The sequence below is a fragment of the Anastrepha ludens genome, chromosome 5 (assembly GCF_028408465.1).
Source record: "Anastrepha ludens isolate Willacy chromosome 5, idAnaLude1.1, whole genome shotgun sequence".
Taxonomy (NCBI): domain Eukaryota; kingdom Metazoa; phylum Arthropoda; class Insecta; order Diptera; family Tephritidae; genus Anastrepha; species Anastrepha ludens.
The window spans coordinates 105,864,073-105,881,977 of record NC_071501.1 but is presented as its reverse complement, the minus strand read 5'-3'; the positions used below and the strand labels follow the sequence as shown (position 1 = coordinate 105,881,977).

The following is a 17,905-nucleotide window of genomic DNA, read 5'->3' as shown; positions in this document are numbered from 1 at the left end:
TGGGAATAGTCATTGATAAGCATTCATGCTAAAAAAAGTTTGTGGCGCAAAATCAGTTAGTGCCAATTTAAAGCTTTTATGGCTAGACACCGCTTTGAGCAAAATCAGTTCCTACTCGAATATTTTAGATTTCACTGCTCACTACATTACTGTATTTTACACATAGCACGCGCTCACGAGAAAGCTTTTGAGTTTTATGGTTCTGCGCGCTTTTCCGCTCGTTTTCACCAAATGCTATGCCAAGAAGGATAGAACACAAGATTAATTAGATTGAAGTGAAAAAAGGAGCGTAATTTTGTTGCGACGTAATGGTTGATTAGATGTGTTAGAAAATTAAGAAGAATGTGTCAAAATAGCGCAGTCTTGTAAGCCAAAATGCAAAGTTATATTCAGTCAGAATGAAGATCTCCGGATTCATTGGCTGAGCCATACCGTCCAAATATATCCATTTGGCTCCGGTTCTGAAAGTATTCGATGCGGCAGGAAGGCCTCCTCTCCATTGGAAGGATCAGGTGGAGAAGAACTTGGCTTCACCAACTGGCGCCGAATAGCCAGTGGTTCTCGCGCCAATCAAGCATCGGTAGGCCATCGAATAGGTACGTCAGCTCTACTGCTGATTTTGTCAAATTCACTGAGAGCTGCGCTGCGGTATCGCGATACGTCGTAGGAATCTTCTCTCCGCCGTGGTGCTGTGTTAATTGATTTCTTACACCACACAAATAGTTTCCGCTTCCCACCAGAAGAGCATCAAATAAGCTCCTAGGTGTGGGTAAAGCGAGCTTAGGAACACCCACTAGGGGCTATAGGTACACCATCTTAGTCGTTGGTATCTTTTCAGAAAACTGGGATTAGTAGAAGCAGGCGTTTGTCGTTTTGCGTACTGGATGATGGAACTTCAGAGCGAATGCAAGACTAAGATGTGTACACTTAAGTGGTGTGAAACACTAAAAAATCCATTGGACAAAAAGTCTGAAGAGGTGCTCCGCTTCATCAGAAGCCTGGAATTTTTGGACTTGCGGTTAAGCGCTAATGGACTACATCAGTGGCGCAGTGCATTATGGTATAAAAATAAATAAATAATTGGCGCGTAAACTTCTGTTAAGTGTTTGGTTGAGCTCCTCCTCCTCCTATTACTGGTATGCGTCTTGATGTTGTACAACAAATGGAAGGGCCTACAGTTCAGTTTTTAGGCGACTTCGAACGGCAAATGGGTTTTTGTGAGGTATGGCCAATAATTTGTCGCTTTTAGCATTAAAAAATAATAATAAAAACCAAAAAAAAAAAAAAAATTAAAAAAAAATTAAAAATGGCAAATGGGCTTTTATGAGGAGTTTTCTTTGTGGTATGGCCAATAACTTGTCGCTTTTAGCATAAAAAAAGTTTATATAAGCAAAAAAAAAAAGCTAAACAAAAAATTTAGAAAATATAAAAAATTAAAAAACAAGATTTAAAAAAAATGCAAAACTAAAAACTTAAAATAAAAATAAAAAAAAAAATTAAGAAAAAAATAATAATAAAAATAAAAAAAAAAACTTAAGCTCAACAACATTTTTCAATTTTTCGAAAATTCTGCACTTTCTGCTTAACACAAAATCTACTTAAAACTAGTATACACAACTTTGTGTTACATATCTACAATATACAATTTTGTATGCTCTGCTGGGCTGTGTGTGCTTGTGAGTGTTTAAATTGTTTGCCTACATTTGTTTTTATATTTGTTGCAATGCTAATGAGTATATCAATGCTGAATTTTATATACATATGTATGTATGTATTTGTGTAACGTATGTATGTATGTATGTGCTTTCATTATAACTGCATAATTATAAACATTAATAAACTAATATTTAGTTTAAAGTAATTTTTTTTCATTCTAATTATATACCGTAATATTTTTAATGTAAGTATATACTCTATTTGTTATTTAATTAATAAGTTTGTAAATATAGATTTAGTTGCATATATATATGTACATATGCTTGTATATATAATTATAATTTTATTTATGTATATATATATATATATATATATATGGGCGTGTCTATGTATATTATATGCACGACCTATACAAACGCTCGTGTATTTGTATGTATGTATGTATATAATAATGCACACGTTTACCACTACAAACTTAAGCTACTTTGATGTACATGCATATGCATGCACATATAACCGTACACACATACAAGCATATTTTTATAATATTCGTATGCAATCATTTGCCAGCGTGCTTGCACACCTTAAATCACTACTTTAAATTTGATTTATTTTTCATACTTTTCATACCTTTCAACTTTCAGAAATTCTTACTCTTAACCACGCATTTCTTTAAGGACCACGTATGCTGCGTAATTTTCATATTGCAAATATGTGATCAGACATTCGCCTCGATCACCTATTGATACATTCGAAAAGCGATTTTAGTTTCAACTTCGGCGATGCTTGCGCATAGATTTGGCACGATTGCAAAGAAAGTAGCTGAGCTGAAGCACTTTGCTGGAGGTCTTCTAAGTTGCTATGTAGTAGGCACTGCAAATTGTAATTTCCTATTTGCCTACCATTTGTTTACTGTTTTTTGTTCCACATCTCGTAACCTCCCTTAACTTTTTGATTGTCCTGCGCTGTTATTCAGCAACTCATACCTGCTTGCATTTTGCTCACCATCGCCTTAGTAGTTGTTTTGTCACAAAATTTAGCTCCTCTGCGCTAACTCTGCTCCTTGTTTTCGCTTTTTACTTGCGCAGATCCGTTGGCATTAGATTGACGCCAGCAGCGCCAGACGCGGCTTCGTCCTCATTGCCATCGTTATCCATATGGTCCATAGGCGTGTGTTGCTGCTGCTCGCCGCTGTTGCTACAATTTACAGCAGCATTTGCTTGCTGCTGCTGCTGCTGTTGTTGCTGCTGCTCGTGCGTTGACTGCTTGGACACATTCGTTTCATTGTCATTATTGTAACGTATCAATTTGATGGTGGTAAGTCCGTCAGCGTTGCGTATAAGTCTATGGGAAGAGAGCAAGCAGCGCATTGGCATCAATTAGTCTGACATACATCAATACATATTTGGTATATGCTGTGTACTTACGGGTAGCAATCCTCTGCCGATGGGCTGGAATAAGGCCGCTTCTCGATGCTACTCCCCGCCACACTCAAATCGGTTGGCTTCAGTTCCTCGCCATGATCCGGCGATGATGCGCTGTTGTGTTCCACTTTTAGTGCTCCAAATTGGAATTTCTCGCTGGGTGTGTGCGGCATTGCTGGCGAATTGGGTGGTGCGCCTGTATTATTCGACAAGTATTGGAAGGCCCCATTGATGGCGTGCATGAAGAGCGGCGATGTGGGTGGTGGACCGTAAGCAGCTGCCGCCGCAGCAGCTACGGCCGCAGGAAGACTCATATGCTGATTACCGACACCGTTACTGTGGCTGTTGCCATTAACACTGCCGTTGCTGGCGTGCGACGATGGGTGCCGCTGCGGTGATTGCTGATGCGGCAAAGTCCAATTTGTACTACTCAAATTTGTACCGGGAGACTGATTGTTATTATTGTTGTTGCCATTGTTAAGGTTATTGCTGTTATTGTTGTTCGACGCGCTGCCAGCGTTGTTGGAGCCATTAGCGCTGCTTGTCGCTGTTGGGCCGCCATTGCCTGCAACGGATTGGCGCAGCAGCGAGATATTCTTAATGTTCTTCAGCTCGGTTGGATTGCGCAGGAACTGATAGCAATGGCGTTCGCCTTGCACTTTGCGCAGAATGTTGACGCGGTAGTAGTAGCGCAGCGCTCGTGACATTTTATCGTAGTTCATGGAAAGATGATTCTTCTGTATGCCCCAAAGTTTAGCCAAACCGGCGGGATCCACGATTTTGAAGACGCCAGTGTCGCGACACTTCCAAGCGATCAAATCGCTGTACTTCTGATTGCGATCGTTGAGCAGTTGCTGCAGGAAATCCCATAATAAACGGCCATCTGCAAGAAAAAGCAAAGAAATGAGTTCGTGCTAAAAAATAAATAAGAATTTTTCGCAAAGCAAGCAGCTTTGTCCCACTTACTGGTGTTGGGCTCCGTAGTCTCAGGAAAGAATTCACGTTTCACAGGTTGCATATAGCTTGGCGTCGTGGGTGCCGAAACCGAGCCGCCATTGCCGCTATTCGGTTGATATTTCTGACCCATGGCCTGTGCGGCTTGGCTCTGTGACCAAGAATTCACAAAACTGTTGGTAATCTGCTGTGACAGGCTCTGTGGCATATCCTTTAAAATGGGCGTGGTTGGCGGACTGGCTTTATAGTGTGCGGCTACAACTGCTGCGGCTGCACCGCTCTTGGCCAAGCTATTGCCCGCTGCCGCCAACTCTGAGTAACTACCTTCTTCATCTGAATCGGACTGATTGCTGCTAGCGCCAGTGCTGACCGTCGCATGGTGTGCGGAGTAGCTATTGCCGGAGCTCATTGTCACGGAGATGGCTGGTGGCACGAGGCTGCCGTTAGTGTGAATGGCGTTGTTGCTGTTGGCTCCCAAGCCACCGCCGCTGTTACTGCTACCGCTGCTGGTGCTACTACTGCTGCTGCTACTTGTGCTAGCGCCGCTCACTGAAGCGGCGGCCGCTGCTGCTGCTGCCGCTATATTTTGCTCTTGGCTTTGTGGCGGACTGCTGGCTTGCGAGTCTACCGATGGTGGCGGACTGAGTGTGACCGAATTGGGCGCCATAAAATGATGCATATGCGCATTGTGGAAGGGACTGTCTGGCAGCGCACCAATTGGTGGCCAAGTTGGTGTCGGCGGATGGCTGTGCGGGGAGAGTGGGTAACGGCTGGTAGGTGTGACTGGGCTGTTGGGTAAATGCCACTGCATCATGTGTGACTCGATGATGAGCATTTGTAGAACATTGTGCAGCACATCGCCTGCACCCGGGCAACGGTGACCAAAGTCTGCGCGTGTGAGCAGGCAAAGCGCTTTGCCGTTCATTTGGAAGAGATCATGTTCCACTTTGGGTAGGTCAAATTCACGTTCACAGAAACGCAAAAAGACTGTGACATCTTCGCGGCCCCACAAACGTGGATCGGATGGCAACGATGGCGGCAGTTGTGTCTTCAATTCGGCCAATTGGCTTGAGGGCGCCGGTGGGCAACGCCATAACATATCACTCCAGAGGCCGAGCGGCGGATTCAACGACAGCTGTACGGGAAGCATTTTCATTTTGAACCAGACGCGTGCACGATTTTAATTGTTTGTGTTGACCAGCGCCACACGGAAACACGACTGCTGTTCCACTAGGTCGCTGGGTCGACCAATGAGTCGCTAATCAAGTCGCGCTAGCTGTAGTGCGAGCACACGAATGAGCAAACGAACTAATCTGGAAAGAGAGAAAAGAAAAAAGACAAAAAAACATGAGATAAAGTTTACGAAATCGATATTGAGACTACTAACTAATAGGACTATGAATAAGTTCGTGCGGTTTTACAACAGATGGCGTAACTTGATTATTATTCCATCGATCCACATTTCCAAACATTCATTGGAGAGCTACTGTCGTAAGGCACAAACGTCAGTATAAGTTTTTTATTTGAAGCGTAAACAACAATATTTTTACCACACTTGAAAATGTCGAATTTCGTGCCAAATAATGTGTTTTTGCGGGGAATTCTTCTTCATTATTTTAATATGAAGAAAAAAGCAGCCGAAAGTCATCGTATCTTGGTGGAAGTTTATGGTGAGCATGCTCTATCTGAGCGAACGTGCCAGAAGTGGTTTGCACGCTTTAAAAGTGGTGATTTTGGCTTGGAAGACGAAGAACGCGAGGGTGCGCCGCCAAAGTTCATGGATACCGAATTGGAGGAATTGCTCGATCAAGATCCGGCTCAAACGCAAGAAGAGGTTGCAAAAACTTTGGGAGTTGATCAATCAACCATTTCCAAACGTTTAAAAGCCATGGGAATGATCCGAAAGGTAGGCCATTGGGTGCCGTATGAATTGAAGCCAAGAGACGTTGAACGCCGTTTTATGGCATGCGAACAACTGCTTCAACGGCACAAAAGAAAGGGTTTTTTGCATCGAATTGTGACTGGCGATGAAAAGTGGGTCCATTACGACAATCCAAAACGTCGGGCAACGTATGGATACCCTGGCCATGCTTCAACATCGACGTCGGCGCAGAATATTCATGGCCTGAAGGTTATGCTGTGTATCTGGTGGGACCAGCTGGGTGTTGTGTATTATGAGCTACTGAAACCGAATGAAACGATTACGGGGGATGTCTACCGACGACAATTGATGCGTTTGAGCCGAGCACTGCGAGAAAAACGGCCGCAATACGCCGATAGACACGACAAAGTTATTTTGCAACATGACAATGCTCGGCCACATGTTGCACAAGTGGTCAAAACATACTTAGAAACGCTCAAATGGGATGTCCTACCCCACCCGCCGTATAGTCCAGACCTTGCGCCATCCGATTACTATCTCTTCCGATCGATGCAACATGGCCTGGCTGACCAGCACTTCCGTAATTACGATGAAGTCAAAAAATGGATCGATTCGTGGATTGCGGCAAAACCGACCGAATTTTTCACAAAGGGAATCCGTGAATTGCCAGAAAGATGGGAAAAAGTAGTAGTAAGCGATGGACAATATTTTGAATATTAAATTTGTAACCATTTTACGTCAATAAAGTTTCAAATTTCGAAAAAAACCGCACGAACTTATTCATAGTCCTATTAACTAACTGCGGCTACAAAGTTGCGGAACCAAAAGGGGAAAGGGTGCAGCGAAGAAGCAGTACACACGGCATGTGGGTGTATTTGAATACACACTTCCGCTTGGGAATATGTAGATATGCCTCGACGTATTGAAGCCGAAAATCGAAATCGAAATAAATGCAAATCGCTTTGTGGCGATTTCCACATACACACACAAACAAAAAAAAGAAGGGAAGAAAAATAAACAAAAACACATCCGCTGACGAGGTACCGCTGGCGATGCGGACGTGAATCCGCCGCGCTGCACCCTCAAAAACGAGTTGCAGAAAGCGCTGCGCCGCGCTGCGCCGCGCTGCCCAACCCACACACAGCATCTTCAGCAGCGCATTGAAGCTACACGCAGCTGTGCTGTGTCTGTTCAGATATCTGAGACGTTGGTTGGGACCGGCGTACAAGCTGCGGGTGAGCTCGCGAAATGCGCAAAAGCACAACAATAAATTGACGCAATTCAAAACACCACCTTTTACAGCGTGCGCGCCTCCAAAAGCAGCAATTTCTTGTTTATGAAAAAAAATATATCAATATTTCTTGTTTAAATCGCGCAATATGTTAATTTCCTCCAAAAAAATATATTTGATATTGGTAGTGGCGTTGCTGAGGTGAGCAGACACATTATGGAAGTTGTAATGTGCCGGATGTACGCACACAGGAAAGCACATCGCTAAGTTTTACGCTTAGTTTAGTATAATCGAACTGAGCTGGTAAATGTGAGAACTGAATAGATAGAGGCGATTAAGGAGGTCGGCGAAAAGGTTCGATTTGGGAGGACAAGCTATCCGCAAGTCAGCAGTAAAATCCGCCTAAATGTCAGAAAGAGTGGTCGCCGTCGACGTTTTTCAGTTGGTGCACTTTGATGGTAAATAGCAGACATTTTGGTCAAAGTTCAGCTGCCAAATTTAGCGCGAATGCCTCTGAACGTAGTCTGGACGATTCAACTTCGACTTAAAATTGTTATTGTTGTTTGTTATCAAAATCAATGCGCTCTTCGTCAAGCGTTTCGCGCGATTGTGATTCACTTGGGATGTGTGACCAACAGCTACTTGGAAAAAAATCAAAGAAAGAAAAAAAACAATTCTGGAGTTATCTTTTGAATGAAAGATCTCCAATAAAGGTTTGTGTTTTAATGGTGTTTTTCTTATGGGGATAAGAAAGTAGCTTTATCGTGCCAGAAATATCTGCCAAGAGATGACCGATATTGGACTAAATCTTTTTCTATTGTGTCAAAGCGCTAGTTATTCCAAAATGGTAGAAAATGTAATATTTTAATCAAAATATTTCCCATGGCCTGATTCATCTTTTTCACCATCTCTAGGGAAATTTACGAATGTATCCCCAAAGAGTAAAATATTTTGTATCTTTGGATAAACGAGTAATTTTCGAGTTATTTGTTCACATTTTTTAAAAAGTTGAAGTGCTGCTTTCCAATCTCCTCCTCCGTTAGTGAAAACAAGTGGCAATCATATGGTGCATGGTATGGTGGATTAGCTACAGAGGCCAGTGCTTCCCTGCTAAGAGCTGTCATCGCTTACTTGGCTCGCTGAATCTTATCGATCGAGGTAAAAACTATAAAATTACAAGATTGTTGCTGTTCAAAGATGCATAGGGTCTTTCAAAAGTGACGCCTAGATGTCAGTAGAGAAGAATTCCTAGACGGTACCTTTTTTATGCCATCTTTGATATTTGCCAAGTAGAAAGATGTACAATTTTACACTATAAAATAATGCGTTAAAATTATTCAAACTTATTTTAAAAATGGTCCCTCAAAGTGGTTAAGAACAACATAACGGAATAATAATCGTCCGAATGAGTCGACAATTCAAAGGTTGCTGAAAAAATTTGAAGAAACTGGTTCGGTTGGGAATAGAAAAAGGGATGGCAGACCAAAACCGGACGTTCTGTTGAGAATATTGCTGCTGTAGCACAAAGTGTTGCTGTTCAGCTCTTCAGTCTTGCCTTCAACATTGATATACGGACGTTCTCAACAATTAGGTAATCATGAATCGACTCATGGGCGGATTGTACCTTTAGACCACCTGTGCCATGGGGGATATTTAAATGATGTCATTTTTCACATAAAAGCATTTCGAATAAAAAAAGTGAAATCAGAAAGAGTCTTAATATTTATATGTTTTATTTTCAAACAACATTTCGATGCATCTTTTGGAATACCCTTTAGATATAATATATACATATTTGCAGCTAGCACCCTATTTGTGTGAATTCCGGTTTCATAGGTAGAGTAGAATGGGGTAAGATAGGTATGGGGGCACAATAGGTAGGTGGGGTTTTCGTCGCACTGTTTTTGCAGAGGTCACTCGTCTTATGTGAATTGAATAGTGGTGGGGAACAACGTTCGCGACTGTCATTTCGGCCGTCACCATTGATTAGTTATCCTAGTTCTGGCGTCGTTTAGTTTTTTGTGAGCTTTTCTCCGACATACCATTTTTTTTATTCTACGGTGCAGTGCATTTAATGTATGTAAATATTTGTCAGGTGAGTTTTATTTTACGTAGAAAATAATGCTGAACACGAATAATGTGTTAGTTTTTTGATATTTTTGTTTTAAAAAAAAATATCGACACTAACATAAAACATGTGCTTGGGGGCAATATAGGTCAGCCGTCTGGGGGCATTATAGGTCACTACTTTTAATTGAATAAAATAAATTTTAATTGTTTTTGCAGCAAAATGGTGCGTAATTATGTGCGAAAAACGCCAAAACGAAGTGAAGAGGACGTAAAAAACGCAATCGCGGCAGTCCGAGATGGCGCTAGTGTTCGATCACCCTCGAAACAATTTAAAATTCCGTTCGAAACATTACGTGCTCGTGTGATGAATTAAAGAAAAATTCCTAACTTTTATAGCATGTGCAGTGTTCATACTCTATAAATAAATGTTAAAACGTTAATTTCCAAGCCATGTGCATTGTTCTTTTCCCCTCACATATAGTGACCTATCGTGCCCCCCGATTTTGAAAATATCGAAAAAAAGTACCTTTGTCTTATTGAATGCAGCTTCCAAAATATTTAGCCAAACATAAGTCAGTATAACCAAAATGTTAGCAGATAAATAACCTTTCAAAATCTTGCTTATTTTTCAAAATCAATGCAAAAACACCGTAGCAAGAGCTCTCCAAAAAAAAATGACCTATCTTACCCCATTCTACTCTATAAATAAATAATTGACGCGTACACTTCTGTAAGGTCTTTGGCCGAGTGCCTCCACCTATTCGTGGCGTGCGTCTTGATGTTGTTCTACAAATGACGGGACCTACATTTTTAAACCGACTCCGAACGGCAGATCGTTTTTTATGAGGAGCCCTTTTCATGAAGAGCAGAAATACACTTGAAGGTTTGCCATTGCCTGCCTTGGGGCGACTGCTATTAGAAAAACTTGTTCTTTTTTCTGTTTCATGCATGGAGATTCGAGTCTGAATGGCAGTCACTCACCAATCCATTTGACAATACAGGTATGCCCTGGTAATTAATCTTTCAGTAAATGTAATCGTCTCTAACGATAGTCTGGAGTTTCGGTAAGACTTTTTAGTTTTGCTTTTCTACTTCTTCAAATTCGCATAATTCGACACTCAATACAGTCTTAAAAATGTAGCAACTCTGAGTTGCGAAACACTGCTTCTTTAAAGCTTAAATTCATTAAACTACGATTAAAAGTCAGTGCGAGTATCAGCCGTAAACCCCTAGGTTGCGCTGCCCCCACGTTACCACCTCGTCTTGATGGTACAGCTTTAAGTTGGCCTTGGCCAAGTTGCTTAATTTCTCAACTTCACCAATTCCGCTCAATCACCTTTCTCACCCACTGTGTGTCACTATTGCCGCTTAAATTAAAGCACACATGGAAGTTTCCACATTTCAAAACGCTGAATCGCGAACTACGAACGATGCGACGTTGATGACGGCAATGCCCAAGATGTTGCTGTCGATACAACTAGTGCTGCTACTGCTGCCCCACTACCAGCCAACCAACCAACCAACCAACCAACTAAACAACCAATCAAGCAACAACAATTAATGCAACTTTAGGCGGCTATTAAGATCTCGCTACCTTGCGAAACTGAACTCCATACAATACAAACATACATACGTCCCCATGTCCGTCGTTGCTGTCGCAGTTGTTGCCGTTGTCGACGGCAATGCAAACCCAGACGCCACAAACGGAAGTGTGCATACCAAGCAAAATGACAACAACATCGACCAACTATAAACATTGACGGTCGGTATGCACAAAAAAAAAAACTTGTTTCACACAATGCAACCGCAAGCGGCCAACAGAAAAGACTACAATGTATATGCATGTGGATGTATGTAGCAGCAGTACACTCTAAAGTCTTATGGGTGTGCATACATACATACAGGCATACGTACATATGTAATGGGACAGGCCAAACGGTATGGCGAAAGATGAGCTCGCGCGGCAAGCAGCGAGTAAAGGAAGACCGATCGTATCCGCTATTGGGTAAACAGAGCACGGATAAGATACGAGTGTCGTACCAGCAGGCAGGCAGGCAGTCAGGCAGACAGGCAGTCAAGCCATAGTAGCAGAGTCAGTCTGTTGCGAATGGGGAATTGGGTAAGCATCGAGATGCGGTCGGAACGGCAAATGCTACAAAGCCATCTACAGGCGGTGACCAAAGTTAAGCAACCAACTAGTCAGCAAGTCACTTGATGCAACACCCTTTACTCAACACACTGCTTTCTTCGTGTACTCGTTGAAGCGTACGTACGAACATGCATACGTACACACATATTTACAAAATGAACAAAAGAAAAAAAGAGAAAAAAATAGATACAGATATACTACACACACACACGCACACACATGGATCCACTTATAATTCTCGGCTGCTCTTATGACAGATTGTTTATATTTTTTCTTGCTTATTTATCGAATCTTTTTCGTTTCCTCGTTCCTCGAATTAACACAACGTCTGTATGTATGTATGTATGTATGTGTGTACGTATTGTACATACACAGATAGAGAAAAGATATTTTTACTTCGAGGGGTCTGTGTGTGTGCGCGCATGTGAGTGTGTAAACTACGAATGATCGTTTGTTGTCCGCTCATCCATTGCGTCCCCTAGGCAGCCCAGTCCATCCAATCCATTCGTTTGTTTGCCTGTTCGTCTGTCCATTCCGCTCAGCGGCTCACTAGCTCACCCGCTAACTTGGTAAAGTGTTCCTGTAGTGGCAATTGTTATTGTTGTTCTTAATACATACATACAAACATATGTACATTCGAGTATAATTGTAGCTGCTGTAGATAATGTTGATGGTTGATGTCTGGAATGTGGCTGCTGTTGCTGCCATTGCTGTTGCTATTGTTGTTGCTGCGGTTTTGATTGCTACGAGAAGTGCAGTGTCTTCGATTTCCAAAGAAGCGAGTACAGCGAGGAAGACGAAAGCCGGATGCGCCGAGAAAACAAACGAGGGCATCCAGGCAGACGAACAGGCAAACAAACAGAAAGACGGATCGCCAATGCGTACGTTGAAAAAGGGGCGCCTGGACTGAATACAGGAAAATATCAGGTTGTGTAGCGACTCAGACTCGGTGAAATGTGTGATTTGAGAGAAAGACAATCAGCTACTCGCTGTGATGAGACGAATGAACCAAACAGAGTTGATGATTCGTGAAGCAGACAGACTGTGATCGAGGGGGTGCGGAATAATGGATTAAAAATGCTACGAAAATACTATGGATGAGTGTAAAGAAATTTTAACAACATTTCTGGTACATTCAGTTAATAAAAACGCAAAGATTAAAAACAAGTAGTTATAGATCTTAGCGGTGTCTCCCCAGAGCGCATAGATTTGTGAAATATTTATGTTGATTAAATAATACAAAATGAATAATTGGCGCGTACACTTCTCTTAGGTATTTGACCGCGCTACACCTCTTATTTGTGGCGTGCTTCCTGATGTTTATCCGCAAATAGGGTCTCTCTCAGTTTTAAGTAACTGCTTTTTTATGAGGGGCTTTTTCATGGGAGAAGTACACTCTGAGGTTTGCCTGCCGCGAGGCGACTGCTATTAGAAAAAAACTTTTTCTCTCGCTTGATGTTTCATGCGCGGAGATTCGAGTCTTCGCCGAGCACTTCAGAATGGTAGTCGTCACTCACTAACTCAATCGGCTATGGCGGCCATAGATATACCCTGGTAAATAAACGTCTACCGCATACTCCAGTAAATGAGCTCCTCTCTAACGAAAGTTTGATGTTTCGGTAAGACGCCCGGAACTCATAGATTTCTGAAATATTTATGTAGATAAGACGCAATGCGCTTGGTAAGCATCTTAAGTTTTCACCACAAACTGAGAGATATCTGATCTTACGCCGCTTTGTAGGGCAGATGGTTTGTTATTAGAAGCATTTATGTGGTAGAAATATACATACAAGGCGGCTGACTATTGCCTGCCGAGAGCTTTTAGATAAAACCTTTTGAGGCTCAATGTCCATAAAAGAAGATCAAGTCCAACAAAACTAGGCTGCCAAATAAACTACCAAATAGGCTTGCATATCCTTGACAAACTTTGAAGGAAAATGATTAACGATCGTAAATGTTTTTCCAAAGTCCACGGGTTTGAACAGAGTTTTCTGATCAAGGGAAGATTTTGCCAGAGAATTTCGCCTACTGCGTGAAAAGATTAAGTAATTAATGAGATAAATCTCCATAAAAACGTCTCTTCTAACAAATTTTCAAGGCTTGAACTTAATGAAAAAAGTTTATATACTCAGTTTCATTTGTATTTCCTTCCTACACGAAGTGCTACAATAAATGTATAGGTAGGTGAAAATGGTTGAAGTACCACTCTGGCTCTCCCCAAAAAGTACTAAAACGTCGTTAGATATCTATAGCCAGCCAGCCAGAGCTGCGATGTATATTTCTAGCTAAAAATTTCTTCATTAGCAGAATGAAGTATTGAAAGCGATGAGGCTTAGAGTGATAAGGAGAAATCAAAATAAATTTGCGATCAATCACAGGACACATTCGATCGTCTTATGCGAACCGAAGACATTGTTAGGTCGAGCCGAAGACGAGGAAGGGAATAGAAAAATCACGTGCTACGCATGCCCGACAATAGGTGGGCTAAATCAGTAATGACAAGGAAGCCGATGACTTAGAGGTCACCAGAAGGCCCTACGAAACACTGGAATGAGTGTTGTTGAATAAAATGATTAAGGAAAAAGCTGTTGGAAGGCAACCCCTTTGAAATAGACAAAAGTGCCGATTGCGATTTAATAAACTGAGTCCCGATTTACACAGGGTGGCATTTGAAAGGGAAACATTTTGTTCGTGGGAGCAGCACGGACAGGGAAGAAAGATGGGTTTTTGATTCCCATACTGGCGACACGCTTTGTGCATCTTATTCGCAATGTCAAACTTCAAGAAGTAAACGTTCAAAGCAACGAAAGTTGGCGAAAACAATTTTGCCTGTGTGAACGCGAATTAAACATCAAAAAAGAGAGTTTCCAGTGTCTCCCTTCCAGATGGCTCTGTGTGTAACTCGGGACTGAGTAGTTATTATATTTTATTATTATTTCCTATGGTCCCAGGGAGTGGCGGAGAGTCAAAATAAATGCCTTACAATCAGTTCCGTTCTGCGCCAGTCTCTTAATTTCTAAATTCATAGCACGCATTTGCAAATCCAACAATCGTCTCCAAGTTTTCGATGCACTTCCTCGTCTACGGGAAACTCCATTCACTAAGCCGAGTAAAAAATATCTCAAAGTCTGTCAGTAGCACCGCTTCGATATACAGACCTATGTGTAGTGAAAGTCTCACTATGCCACTTAGAAATTACACACAGAGTTCACAACCAGTTCAACGGATCATTCGTTCAATTAAGCACATCCAGGAAGACATTTTTCAAAATATTGTATTACCCGCCCCACAAAGAATAAATAATCGCCAGCAGTTAAGCGGTGTTGCACAAATGATCTTGTCGATCGGTTGGTTGGCGGAGCGCTCTAATAAAAAACACGAAAAAGAAAACAAGCAGACAGCCATAAAAAGGGGCTATGAGGAATGCATGCTTCAGCGGAGTGTAACCGGGACCCGGATAACGACACAGAGAAGACGGAAGAGCAAACGAGCGAGAACTCAAGCGAGCGAAGGAACAGAACCGTAAAACGTAGCATAAATAATAATAAAAGACAAATACTCTACGCATATGATCGTAGTCATAAAAAAAGTACTCGAGTTTTTACATACATACATGTACACATATATATATGTATGTATGTATGTAAGTACATTTATGCCATCAAGTGCTGGAAAGCGTTGAAAAGAAAAGATTCTAAATCACTGCCACAATCGTCGTTCACGTCGCCACCAGCGCTGACGCTGGAGCGTGCGGCGCTAGCGTTGAGATGTACGCTCAGCTTAGCTCTGTCAGCGCAAGCGGTCCGGGGGGCTTATAGCAATCATGCTGATATACAAGTGTACAAGTATGTACGAGTATGTATGTATGTATGTAGAGAGTGCTCAAGTAGGTATCGCTGAGATGGGCACGGCACGTTGTGTCGTAAAAAATGCCAATGGAGGAGAATCTCTCACCGCATCGACGTCGCATCGCGCGGCATCGTACATCGCGCATCACATCACATCGGGAAGGAATGTGGATGATGAAACCGGTTTGAGCGGAAACTACACGCAAATTATAAAAGTAAAATAAATAAAACCAATGATCGAAAACATCAACGACACACAGAATGGCCAGTGTGTGTAGAGATGTACGAGCGCTTTTGAAGGTACATACATACATACATACACACGTACATGCTAACATGTGTTCAAATCTTAAGGCACACTTACATGCATACATACATACATACGTACAAATTGTATGAACGATGTGGGACGTGTGGGTTTGCTTCCACGTCGCGTCCGCATTGAGATCGTTCAGAAGTCGAAGTTGCGGGCAATGATGATGAAGAGGATGACGACGGCGACGACGATGATGTTGCTGTTGCTTCTGCTGCTGCCGTCCTGGCTGTTATTGTTGACAGCAAGCACTTGTGTTTTGCATGCCACATACATACTTACATGTACATGTGTATGTTTGTGTACTCTGGGGAAGCGGTTGTTGCGGATGAGCACAGCTAACAAACACACAAACCAATTAGCTTGACATAAGTGTGCAGGGATACATGGAAGTGTGTATGTATACGCATTCGCTTGGAATTGTATGCCGGCAGGAACCTCCTACAGCGGACATGGAATGTTTACCCTCACATAGGTGCAGAAGTTCATACGCGTACATATACACAAACACACACACACACCCTACCTATTTCATATACATATTTTCCCATCCTACTCAACCACTGCGATGTGTGTGTGTGCTTCTTATATATAAAATAAAATATATAATATGATGGGCGCACACCTTAGACTTTTGCTTGCCTACTCGACGATCAGCCGCGATTGATCCGGCGGGCATATCAGCATTGATGCTTCCTTTTCCTCAGCTTCTTGCGACCACTCACCCTCTCGCTCTCCCTCGCTCTTCTTTTGCGCCCGTGTTGGCTCACCCTTTAGCATTTTATCCCCATCCCTATCAGGACTATGCGTCTAATCTGTTTGACATTTTTCTTAACGAACCGAAAATCTCAACGGATGCTTGGAATTTTCGGGTTTTTTAAAAACTCAGCGGGTTGGAAATTATGTCAGTTCATGGTTGGATTGTGACAGATTGATTGGCATGCAGGCGGTCATAAGTTAAAATCCTCAGTTCTCCGAAATTTATGCCAATTTCTAAAAAAAAAATTTTATTTAAAGGTTGTTCAAACAATAGTTAACGGAAAGGGGAAACAATTAGAGAACTTAAAATTTTTTGGATCGTATTTGCAAGCCACCAAGAGAACACTTTAAACTATAGATCCATGTTTTGAGAAAATTCTTGAAAGAAAGTAAAGAAACATCTGAGAACAGTTAGCCATCTATATTAACAAAGATGAATCCATTATAAAAGAAAGGAGGTTAACACTGGATTAAAAGCGTATCAGGAGGATGCCTTAGAAGACGTGGTGAAGCAGTTAAGCAGTACTCTTTCCAATGGTGAGCGTTGGATCTTGCAGCAAGATTTAGCTGTAGCCCATAAGGCAAAAACCCCCAGCAGTGGCTAAAAAACAATAGTCCTGGGTTCAAAACCCGAGAAGATTGGCCGTCTGGCAGAGCAGATCAGAATCCATTGGACTACAGTTTGTGGTCAGAATTGGAGAACATGGCATGTCAAAGATGTCACAAAAATTTGGTGAGTCTGAAACAATCTTTGGTTCGAGCAGCGACGTCAATATCCATGGAAACCGTGCGTGCTGCAATAGCTGGATGGTCTAATCGTTTGAAGGCTTGTGTAAAATGAAATGGTGACCATTTCGAATTAAAATTTAAAACTTCTTTTTTAATAAATAATAATAATAATAAATTCATTTAAAAAAAGCATTCTAATTTCTATAACGGACTTAACTTGTAACAGAACTAAGTATAGATGGAAGCTTAAGAAGCTAATTCTGCTAATTTGCATAACGCAGGCTTTGGAATTTCCAAAAAAAATCCCAGCTTCATACAACACTCTTAAGAGGCAGATGAAACATGACACTCGCCAACTACAAGCTCAATTTAAGGAAAATTTTGCGCACGTGGGAACCGGCCCATATTTTTTTCTTATGTTGGTAGGACTGTAAGACACACACATCTGTCACTTTTTAGCGCCATCGAGTTTGAGAGATGCTGTACGTCGCAAACGGCCGGAAATGTGCACAACAACAATTCTTGGATTTTGCATGATGAAAACGCGCCATCACACCGAGCCCAAACACCAAGCAAATACCATTGTGCAAGCACCGTATTCACCTGATATGGCCTCGTGCGACTTCTTTTTGTTTCCCAAGTAGAAGTTACCACTTCGTGGAAGGAGTTTTCTGTCGATAGAGGAGATCAAAGAGAATGCGACGAAGGAGCTGAAGGCCATCCCTTCGTCGGCATACCAGGGGTGCATGGAGAACAGAGTTAAACGTTGGCCCATGTGAAGGCGATAAAATAAATTTGTCTGAAATTTAACTCTGTTTTGTTTTATTTAAACATTCCCGGTATTTTCTGCTCATAGGGTATGTATGCCCACCATGTGAAGGTTTCCTGCA

At 42.0% G+C, this 17,905-nt stretch overlaps 1 protein-coding gene across 3 annotated transcripts in view; it reads right to left on the bottom strand.

Moving 5' to 3' along the window:
- Nucleotides 1-1,465: 1,465 nt before the first annotated feature.
- The window catches only part of LOC128865034 (ets DNA-binding protein pokkuri), a 91,171-nt gene continuing 74,731 nt past the window's right edge, over nucleotides 1,466-17,905 (bottom strand). For all 3 annotated transcript variants that reach the window (XM_054104913.1, XM_054104912.1, XM_054104914.1), the window contains 3 exons: nucleotides 4,047-5,347; nucleotides 3,084-3,963; nucleotides 1,466-3,000 (listed from right to left, as the gene is read on the bottom strand). In XM_054104913.1, the coding sequence (XP_053960888.1) occupies nucleotides 2,733-3,000; nucleotides 3,084-3,963; nucleotides 4,047-5,190 (2,292 nt within the window). In that variant the 5' untranslated portion in view covers nucleotides 5,191-5,347 and the 3' untranslated portion in view covers nucleotides 1,466-2,732. The remainder of the gene's footprint in view (nucleotides 3,001-3,083; nucleotides 3,964-4,046; nucleotides 5,348-17,905) is intronic.